Source organism: Mastigoproctus giganteus, chromosome 11, assembly GCF_048544385.1.
Source record: "Mastigoproctus giganteus isolate SK-2022 chromosome 11, ASM4854438v1, whole genome shotgun sequence".
Taxonomy (NCBI): domain Eukaryota; kingdom Metazoa; phylum Arthropoda; class Arachnida; order Uropygi; family Thelyphonidae; genus Mastigoproctus; species Mastigoproctus giganteus.
In genome coordinates, this window is record NC_143585.1 from 121,664,347 (window position 1) to 121,676,403 (window position 12,057).

Genomic DNA, 12,057 nt, shown 5'->3' on the forward strand with positions numbered 1-12,057 from the left:
ATAAATTCAAATTTAGGAAAGACATATGTAGAATAGATGTGCGGAAATTTGCCTTTAGCCAGTGGGTGGTTAATTGCTGGAACAAACTTCCATCTGTCATTGTGGAAGTTGATAGGTTAAATAAATTTAAGGTGGAACTGGGCAAACATTTAGAGAGAATTGTTTTGTAATTTATTATTTTTTTTTTTTTTGGCTGATGCCGCTTAAGCTCATACACTTGCTTTCCTGCATCACATATCATCACCACTACTACTACTACGATGAAGTTCTCAAGTATGAAAAAAAAAGACGTAAAAAAATTTAAATAATTTTTTTTATTTAAAACTTTCTGTTTATTTTCATAATTATATTATAGGCATTGCTTATATTTTATAAATATTGTATATGATATATGTATGTAATGAATAAAAAAACTTAAAAGTACTTACTAAATATATTAATAAAATAATCATTTATAAAATAGTTTGTTGTTATTATTTACATATTTAATATAATTTTTTGTAATTCAGGCATATATTCAAGCACCTCTGATTTAAAACCAAAAAATAACAGGTGGATTAGGCAATTGGCACCTTTTTTGCAAATGTACCTGCTGGCAAAAAGTTCTGGCTATGCCACTGTTTCTGCTTATATATTAAATAGATAAATATTTTAAAAAAAACAAACAAACGCACATGCACACACATCACTGAATTGTGACTGCCCCATCTGTAATGAATTATGCCCTTGTGCCTATGAACTAATGTTTTACTGGTGAGGTCTGTATGTATGTATGGTGGCTCCTAGGCATATGCCTATCTCCACCTAATGTCGATGTGATGGAATACAAAATATCTGTAAAACGGGCCTGACATAGTATCAGTTTGTGTATGTGTTAGTGTATGCACTGTAGTATATGTATGTTGTTTATTCAGGCCACTTTGCCACCAGTGAGCAGCTAGCACCTGGATAGCTGATTTCTGGTGCCCAACCTTGGCACATGGAGCTGGACCTGTACCAGTAGTCTGTGCCGTAATGCACCAAATCTCGCATCCACTAGTGGATGTGCCATACCGGTGAATGCCAGCAATCCTGTACTGACTGTACCCAGATCACCCACCAATACCAGCAAAAAAAAAAAAAAAAAAAAACCACAACTCATAAGTTGTGATATCCCATACCTAGTACCAGCTAAAAAAAAAAAAAAAAGACGAAACAAAAAAAACTGGATCCCACAACCCATCAGTTGCCAGCAATATCCCGCACCTAGGTACCAGCAATAAAAAAAAAATAAAAATAAAATAAAAAATAAATTAATTAAAAAAGAGAGAAGAGAGTCACATAGATGTGAAGCCAACTGCAAGTCATGAAGAACTTATTAAATGTTCCTGTTCACTACTCCAGGACTGTCAATATTCATCAGGCTTCTTTTTCTAGCAAAGGCACGAATACAAAACTTCTGTAGTGCATTAAAATTACTAGCCGTAGCGAGTAATAATGTTCCACTCCTGGCTGTAGTTGTTGAACCTGCACCATCAGTTCCTGCCTCTCATCAAAGTAATGCTGACATTCATATAGCACATGTGCCCAGGTCTCTTCTAAACCACAATCACACTGACTATCAACCTCTAATCCGAAGTAAAACAACTGAGATATAAGCGACCCGTATCCAGTTAGAATATAAGACATAACCATGGAGGGACAGAACCATTTTCTGGCAGATGTATAAGTAATGTACCTTACATCAGGAATAAACTTCATTGTAACTTTTCCTGTCTCACTAGCAGTCCATCTTTCTTGCTATAAGTTATATAAAAGCTGCAGTATTCTCTTTTTCTCTTTCTTGATATCACTGTTACTTTGGACACATCTCCATAATAGTTGCTGGAATTTGCTTCCTCAGAGCATATGATAACCCTCTGTACACTATATAAGGATCCAAAGGTAGAACCCCCACCATTACTTGCAAAAAAAAAACATTGGTTGACACTGTTCTTCATGCTCAAAATATGGCTAGTAACATAAACCTCTGTAAGGATAACAGTTTAATCCAAACTTTACTCATAATCACTTTATTGTACCATATTCCAGCCGCATAAGCAACTATAGGTAAAAAGACAGCCTTACAGTAGAGCATCAAGGTCTTTTTCTGTAAACCCCACTCTGATTTTGTAATTCTCACAACCGCAGATGTGAAACTTTTTATTTTTTCCATAATACTAGCAATATCGGGCATAAAACTAAACTAGTCATCTATTATTACTCCTAAATATTTAGTTCTGGGGACATACGATATTTGTTCTCCACTAATCAAAACTTTAGGTGGCCTCTGATAATTAAGATGGTGGTTAAAAACCATCATTACTGTTTTCTTAGATGAGATTTTTAATTTATTAATATTAGCCCAATTTTCTAGGCACCTGTAAAACAGGTGCAACTACTTCTTCCAAAATCTTCCTAGTCTGTGATACAAATAACCAAATTGTCCATATAAGCTATCTTGTGGCAGTGTGCATGATTCCTAGAGAGCCAGTCATCCAATACTAAGTTCCAAAAAGTTGGACCCAAAACCAATCCTTGGGGACAACCTCTATATACCCTCCTACTGCATGACAGATGTTGTGCTTTAACTTGAATACTCCGATTTGAAAAGTAGTTCCTAATGACTTGATATAGCTGGGAAGTGCATTTGATAAACACTGCCATAACATATTTCTCTATTGATTTATTACAAATTTATCAGATCATTTACAGCATCCTCTGTCGATTTGCCCTTTTGAAATCCATACTGATTTGTCTCTTCTAAATTGTGACAATCCACCAACTGTTGTATTTAAATCAACAATAGTTGCTCGTACAGCTTGCCCAAATTAGCATTAGCATTAGTAGAGGCATTTGATGCAAGAAAGCAAGCTTATGCAGCATCAGCCAAAAAAAAAAAAAAATAATAATAAAATAACCACTTCCACTTCACCCCTCTGTTCGTTCGAAATACCTGTCCAGCTGAGCCTTAAACTCATTTAGGCTATCAACTTCCGCGACAAGGGATGGAAGTCTGTTCCACCAACCAACCACCCGCTGGCTAAAGGCAAATTTCCTCACATCTATCCTACATCTGTCCTTCCTCAATTTGAATTTATGCCCTCTCAGGTGATTACTCTGAGCAAGAAGAAGAATCCCATCAGCATTGAGCATGCTCAAACCATTCAAGGCTTTATACACCTCTATCAGATCACCTCGCTGGTGCCTAGTCTCCAGACACTGTAATTTGCAAAACTTAAGCATTTCTTCGTAAGAGCACCCCTTTGTTCCATTCACTAATCTTGTTGCCCTTCTCTGTACTCTTTCCAGCATCTCTACATTCTTCTTGAAATGAGGCCTCCAGACCTGTATACAGTATTCTAGGTGTGGCCTGACCATTGCCTTATACAAGGGAATAATCACCTCCTTATCCCTGCTAGAAAAATTCCTATATATCATCGACAATACACCATGAGCTACTCTTGCAGCCCATCTGCACTGCTCAGAAAACTTCATATCTGCCTGCACAACCACCCCCAGGTCCCTTTCATTCTCTACCACTGTTAGTGTAGTACCACAGAGTTGATACGTTGCTCTGGGATTGCTGTTTCCCATATGTAGTACTTTACATTTGTCAATGTTAAACTTCATTTGCCACCTCTCAGCCCATCTGCTCAACCTTTCCAGATCCTGTTGCAGTAGCATAGTGTCAGTAGTGTCCTTGACAACCCTGCCAACCTTCGTATCGTCTGCAGACTTGGACATTAAGCTTGATATACCATCATCAATATCATTTATAAATACAGAAAACAATAATGGACCCAATACTGAACCCTGAGGGACTCCACTAATAACATTAGTCCACGATGAGCAGTGTCCATTGATTATCACTCTCTGTCTTCTCCCCCTCAACCACCCCTTTGTCCATAGCAGCAATTTGCCTCCAATGCCACACTGCTCCAATTTGTGCAGCAGTCTTCCATGTGCAACAGTATCAAAAGCCTTTCTAAGATCCAAGTATATAATATCAAAGTTATTCCCTGCATCCAGTTCTTTTGTGACTGCATCATAGTATCCAATCAAATTGGTCAGGCAAGACTTCCCCTTAACAAAACCATGCTGTGTCTGAGCTATAACTGACGTCTTGTCTAGATGATCCTGCAGTGCTTCTTTAACCAGCGCCTCCATTAATTTTCTGGGAACAGAAGTTAAACTAACAGGTCTATAATTACTTGTGTCGCCCTTTGATCCTCCTTTGTGAATTGGGGTCACATTTGCACATCTCCAGTCCATGGGTACTTCCCCTGAGTCCAAATTTGCCAGTAAAGATATAGATCTGTATTCTCTGGGATTGGTCACCTCTTTTCCTGGATTCCTTAATATCTTTAGTAAAGCAGACTTCCATATTTCTGAGAAAACACTCCCCAAAAGACATTTGTTATACATGTTTAGAAGAACAACTGGAAACAGATCATACACCTTGACTATAGCTACATTTTCAACCAAGTCGTGTCCGGGACATTTACTGCTATTCAACTTAGACACAGCTACTTTTAATTCTTCAGCTGTAAATAACTCCATATACTTGTTAGTGCTGTACTCATCATTTTCTCGTCGAATATCAACTTTTAATATATTATCTTTTCTTTTTTTGATCATCCGCAAGGAATAACTTATCAACTATAGCTTCCACTGTAGAGACCCAGTTTATTGTCTCCTCATTTCCTCTAATTACTCTATTAAAAATATCTCCTGCCATTATTTTACTTTTACAGATTTTGTAAAGAAGATTTTGGTCTGTGTTACCTGTGGTTGATACCAAACGTTTCCATGCCTTTAATTTACTATCCATAATCAATTTATAATATTGTCCCCTTTTAACTCTTATATGTTTCCTTCAATAGCTGTACTTCATTCTCTTCCCCACCTCTGTTATGCTGGTAATTTTTCCTGGCTTTAAAAACTTCTCGCCTATGATTACACAATTCAGCAGACCACTATGGCACAACAGTATTCCTTTTCCTCCTGGTTGCATATACCATAACATAATAAATTAAATTCTGAACATGCATACTAATTTCCTGAGCATTTAATACATTAAATTCCGTTACCTCTCTTGTAAAATAGTCCTGCCATAATGATTCTTTAAATTTATCCCAATTGATCTTTCTATAAGAAAATCTTAAATTTGCTACACATCTGTATTGGTTCTCTCTATAACTGAAATTAACAAGGAAATGGATTGCATGATGATCACTATTAGTGTAATTGTTCTTAACATCCCAATAACAATCCAAGATTTTACTCTGGATTTTCCCACTAAAGAGACAGTAAAATCAATATTTGATTCTCCATTTAAATTAGAAAAAGTACAAGGCCTTCCAGGTTGGTTATGTATATTCAAGTTATGTGAAATTATAAATTCTTCTAACAATCTTCCACGAACATCACCCTGATTGCTATGCCAGAGAATAGATTTTGCATTAGAATCCAAAGTGATGATTAGGTTTGTATTGCCTAATACCAACCATAAAAACTTTCCAGATAATCAATAGAACAGGTAATATCTTGAGATGGAGGATAATACAGTGAAATTATGTAAAAAGATATATGCGCTACAGCTATTAAAACATGTTATAAAGCTATTATAAACCTGATATAACAGTTAAATTGATATCATTATTAAACACTATAATAGCAGATTTTGGCTGCCAGTCTGAGGATTGCACAATTCTTGATATTTCTGGATATCCAGCTACTTTAGACCGAATACCCGGAACCACAGTCACATAAAAGGGTTCTTGTAGATACACTAACTATATCATAGCAATTTCTCCTCCACCTTGCTCTCAGTGATTACAAAATCATTTAGCTCCCTGTTGGAGTTTGATAAACTTCTGGTCTCCACTTCCCTACAGAATTCCTCATGTGTGACTGTAGATGCAAAATACTCATTCAGTTTGTCAGCTTCCTGAGCAGGATCATCAAGAGTCAAACCATCAATATCAAGTGGACCAATCTGATTCATCCCCTTCTTTCTAGAATTTACATAAGCAAAGAAGTCTTTGCTGTTTTTCTTTGCATCCTTTGCCAGAGATTTATCGTAATCTGCCTAACCTCCTTTGTGACTTGATTACACCTGGCTTCTACCATAGGCTTCTGTGTCACCTGATAATTTATATGCATTTTTCTTCTCTGCCATGAGTCTCATTAGTTCATCTGACATCTATTTAGGTGTCAGATTTAGGCCTTGAACACTATTTCTTAGTTGATATGAAAAGACTAGTAGCTTTCAAGTTTAATTTCTTGAATGCTTCCCATTTAGAATTTGCTGTTGGTAACATCAGTTAATAATAAATATTAAAAACAGTACTTTGTACCGTTTTTAATATTTATTAATGATATTGACATAGGTAGTTCCAATTTGATGTCTAAGTTCGCTGGTGAATAATCAGTATACGCTACTTCAAGCATATCTAGATAAACGTGGAAAATTGTGCGGAAAATGGCAACTGTGGTTTAACAGTGATAAATGCAAGGTACGGTATACAATTGTTTAGCAGTAATCCCACCATAACCTACCATTGGGGTGGTAATAGAATCAAGGTAGTGGAATATGAAAAAGATCTATAGGTAATTGTATAATACGATATGAAAATCTTTCAGCAGTGAAAATAACTGCTATAGCAGCTCATGGGGGTTCTGTTAATGATACAGGAACTTTGCAAGCATGAACAAAGAGGTGATTATCCTGTTATATAAAACAATAGTTAGGCCACATCTGGAATACTGCATGTAGGTTTGGGCACTTCGTTATAGGAAGGACATGGAACATTTGGAAAAGGTGCAGAGAAGAGCAACAAGATTAGTTCATGGAACAAAAGGATATTTGTACCAAAAAATACTAGGATTCTCTAAATTACAGTCTCCAGAAACTAGGCACCTGTATGTTACCTAACTGAAGCTGAAGTGTATTAGGCTTTAAAGGGAATAAGTAAACTAAATGTTGATGTCATCTTTTCCTATTCTCAGATGAAACATACAAGGGGTATAAATTGAAATTTGAGAAGGATGGTTGCATAATAGATGTATGGAAATTTGCATTCAGCCTAAAGAATATTTATTAGGATAAACTTCTATCTAATGTTTTGGAGATGGATAGTTTGAATAAATTTAAGGAAGATTCAGAGAAATTATTGGAAGGAATGGGTAACTGAAAATTTTTTTTATTCAATAACACTAGCCAACACAATCTTTACCTCCAAGAACTTAAATGCTGTTTTTAACCAATTTTTATGCATAGATTTCGAAAATCACCATGATAGTTTTACATCACGTCACAGTTATTAAATTTAGAGGGAGCTGTATTTTACCAAAAATATGCCATTTTCGCATAATCTAGCGAGTAATATACGACATACTGATTTATTTTAACAGATATAAGCCAATTTGCTTAATTTTAGCAATCTATTCTGGCCTCGGTTTTCTTGTGATAAACATAATAAGACTTCTACCTATGGTTCTTAGGTTCAAATTCCAATGCAACAATTTACGATTTGAAGAGAGCACACAGCGTTTTTGGTGCCGATTTTTGTAGGCTATGCCAAGGTTTTCCAAGTATTAACTGATTGTGACATATTCTCAGGGTTGTAAATCCATCCTCCAAAATAAACAACCCCCTCGAGAGTAGGAGGGTGCGGCCCTCCTACCACTTCACAAGATGTCGACTATCAGCCAGTAATTCAGGTAGTGAGGTACATTTAATCAAACAAGATGAGTTGAATGATTTGGTTTGAGACTTAAATTTTTTGAAAGAACAAGCTGAACTGTTAGATTCTGGGTCACAGCAGTGGAATATACTTGCAGCAGGAACAAAGATTTCAGTGTTTTGAAAAAGACATGAAAAGTTTTCAAAATATTTTGTTACAGAGGACAGTATGTGTTGCAAAGACATTATTGGACTTCTGAAAGAACTAGGTGTCGTGCATAAGATGAATGGCAGTTATTCATAGATGCCTCAAAATTAAGTTTAAAAGCAGTTTTGCTTCATAATGGCAATGAATTTCCATCAGTTCCTGTGTTTCATTTAGTTTTGAATTAAAGAAAGTCAGGAAAGCATGTCTAAGGTTCTACATGCTGTAAAATACCAGAATTATGGTTGGAACATATGCAGTGATCTTAAGGTTATTGGTTTGCAGGGGGGGGGGTTCACAAAATAGTGTTGTTTTTTGTGTTTGTGGGACAGCCATGCAACAGAAGAACATTGTGTTGGGCAACATTGGGACAAGTGGTATGAATTCATACCAGGACAATGTAATGTAAAATATATTCCTTTAGTGCAATCAAACAAGGTTCTTTTTCCACCCCTGCACATCAAACTTGGATTGATGAAAAATTTTGTGAAGGGACTAGATAAAGAAGGTAACGGATTTGCATATTTCAGAAGTGTGCTTCCTAATTTATCATATGCCATACTTAAGGAAGGAATTTTCATAGGACCCCAAATTAGGAAACACTGAAAGATGATGTGTTTGAAACCCAGTTAAAGGAGATTGAATTGACAACTTTGTGATCATTTTAGGTGGTAGTACATGGTTTTTCAGGTAATAGGAAAGAAGAAAACTATGAAATGTTGGTGTCTAATTTACTCGAGAGCTACAAAAACATGGGCATTGAAAATTCATTTTCTTCATTCCCATCTCGAATTCCCCCCGAAAATCTGGGAGATGTGAGTGATGAACAAGAGGAGTGGTTTCATCAAGATATTTCCACGATGAAAAAGCGGTACCAAGGTCGCTGGGATCCTGTAATGATGGGGGATTACTGCTGGTTACTTGTGAGGAAAAGTAAGCAGGAATACAAGAGAAAATCCCTTAGTAGCAAACATTTTTAAGGACTATTACAGGTATGCTGATTATATATTATTGAAATATAACTGTTTCGCTATGATTTATGATATTTTTTCTTAAGTTAAATGAGTTATAGAGAACGCATAATATTTTTTTACCCTTATATTACAAACTTGAATTATACATATATATCCCTTTATTTTAACATTAAAGGTTAGTACATCTTTTGATGTAGATGTGATAAAGGCTTTTTATGGTGATTTTCGGAATCAGCACGTTTATTTCCTCCAGAATCACATATTTTCATTGCGGAGGTATGACAAAAAATATTTTTTGACTAGTGTAATTGTTTATTTCTTGTAAATTTTTACCATTCTTGATATGATTGTAATGATTTTCTCTCTCTTTGCAGACTGTAGAAATAGAAGTGAGACGAGGCACAGAACAGAACATTGTGCCATCAGCTGGCTCCATCGTAACTGTGAGAGTGTGTAAAATATTTTCCAGTTTTAAAACTGTTATGTAGCTTTAAGATTAATTTAAGATATTTTTCTGTTTCCTTTTTAAACCATTATATACACTAAATTTTAAATGGTAAAGCCTCTTACAGCTGTGTGTTTTCTTTTTTCTTTCTGTTTTGGTATAAATTCCTTATTAAATTAAGAGGTAAAAATAGATTAGGCTTATGCATTATCTGTATCTGCAAGTTATGAGGTGCAGCTCAGGTGTATTGCTAAAAAAAATAGTACCAGAACACTCGTCGATTAACTAGAAATAGTTACCTACGCTTTTTTCATTTGCAAAAATAAATAAGTCAAAGATTAGAATATTTATTCAGTATTTATTTATAACTATTAAATAAAAATTTCAAAAGTAAAAAACAGACAAAAAATTAAAATATCAGAAAAAAAAAAAAAAAAAAACCTCCAAAATAATATAAAAAATACTGTTCAGAAGAATCATAGAAATTCCCATACAGGATCGATTACATATTCTTGTGTGACTGCCCTTTTTGTTTGTTGGTTTTCCTGAACGATGAGAGCTTTCTTTCATCATATGGCTCCACTAATGCTAATGTATTTGTGGCTTCTGTGATTACTGCTCTGAACATTCACCTGCCCTATGCTATCTGCTTAATTGATACAGGCCATGGTGTCTTAAATCATTAGTCTTCTTTCCTGAAATTAAAAGAGAATATCTCTGCTTTTAAAAACTGTGACCTATCTCCCCATCTCCAAACTTACAATGTTTCCTATACCTTCAGCCATATGATATAATCTGGTTTTTAGGTGATGACGAGATCTATAATGTTCTTTCACCTAGTGTTTTCCCAAATAACAATTATCTAGTTGATTTTAAAATTTTGTACACCATGGTGAGTTCCCCACCTTTTCTCTAATCAATGAGGGTTAAATTGAATTCACCCATAATAAGTTATTTACAGTTGTTCACCCATCTATCTGCATATACAGGTTCCTGTCTTGCTCTTCACAGTCTTCAAGTGTGTAACATACCCCACTCTCATGTTGCCTTTGTTTCCAGCAGTCCCACACCACGCAGGTGTGGTGTGGGACAACTATAATGCTCTCTTTACCATCACTTGTTACTCCCAGCATATATGTTCTGGTTCTGATCCACCCATCCTTATTATAAAATGTTTCCCATTTCCTTGACAATGAATTCTGTGAAATATTGTATAGCATTATTAAAATTATGGGCAATTTTTATCCTTACTTATGATAGCATGTGCATGTATGTAGTGCATGTGCCTACAGCATCTTGGACATAAGTGTCCCGAGCAACTTCTCATTCAAAGGGCACTAATCCATTACTAATGATCTATTATAGTATACCTATATGAGAAATAATAATAGTTGCTTGCTATTTAATGTTACTTTCCCCAATATATATTTAATTATCCATATTTTTACCTAAAATCCATATTTTTAACTAAGCACATCGCAGGAACTCCTGCACAACAAAGAAGGCATCCCCTTTTGTTCTGCCGTCACTGCCATGTGCTTGGAAGCTCTGTAAACTGTCAATATATGATATTTGATATAATGTCCATGGAATACATGTGTTTAGATGTATTAACCTGCTCGTTGCCTTTACTATTTTTTATCAATATGATTGTAAACAGAACACCAGGTGGTCGAAACGTGTCAGATTGGCTATCTTTGAAAAATCGAGAGATTTTTGGGCCCTTCGTTCTCTGCAAAATTATATCGATAGAATGTCATAAGATAGAGATAGGTCTCCTCTATAAAGAAAGGGACAAATCATTATCATTAGTGACTATAAAGGTGTTTTTCATGAGTTCAGCAATCCCCCCCTTCCCTACAAACGTTTGTTGGAAGAAGACGCGATTCTTTTTTATTGTTTGTTTATTATTTGGTTTTTAGGAGCATTAGCAACTAAGGCCATATTGCTCCGGGATATGCGGTGGTCAGTCCCTGACCTTTCTTTCTGCATCCTCCGTATTTGGTGGTGACGGGCTCGAACCCCGGTCTAATCAAGAAGCGTGTGCTATGCACTGCTGCTCCTGGCTATGGAGACACCTCTTTTCTATTGCTCTCACAGGAAAATGAATATCACCATAGTGTTCAGCGCCCCCAGAAAACCTAAAATGAAATTAGCCCCGTCCCTTGGAGGGCAATCTAAGCACACACTTGGCTGTCTTCCCCCCCCCCCCCCCCCCCCCCATGACTAGGGGAAGGAGCCCAAAACTTCGCTGAAGCACTGCCAGGTGACAAATTATGCCATGGACTTGTGGTTGATTTCTTCTGCAAGCAAAAATAATAGCCACATTCAGACTGTGCAGTTTAAAACTTGGTAATCCAAACTCTCAATTATCTGTCATCACACCTAACTGATAAGAACAATGGATAACTTAAGTGAAAACTCAGCTGACACCACTTCAAAATTTAAAAGAAAGACCATTAAATGGGCAACAGACCACCCAAAACCACAATGATGACCCACAGATTATAGAACAAAACAGAGATGGTGACGACAACCGAAAACTCATGCTGGCAACCAAAAAGAAGAATAAGAGACTTGTTTTCCTGAAGTTTGAGCGGGAGAAGAGATCGCAGAGTGAAACAAAGGAGCCCCAGGGAAAAGTGGGCATGCAACCAGAGAATATTGAAGATGCTACCAAACAACCGGAACCACCGTTGTTGTTGTTGTTTGGTTTTTAGGAGCA

At 36.1% G+C, this 12,057-nt stretch overlaps 1 protein-coding gene across 1 annotated transcript in view; it reads left to right on the plus strand.

The window, feature by feature from the left end:
- Positions 1-12,057, plus strand: part of Csl4 (exosome component 1 Csl4) — a 78,642-nt gene that overhangs the window by 16,961 nt on the left and 49,624 nt on the right. Inside the window, exon 4 of the mRNA XM_090384910.1 lies at positions 9,262-9,336. Within this exon, the coding sequence (XP_090241036.1) occupies positions 9,262-9,336 (75 nt within the window). The remainder of the gene's footprint in view (positions 1-9,261; positions 9,337-12,057) is intronic.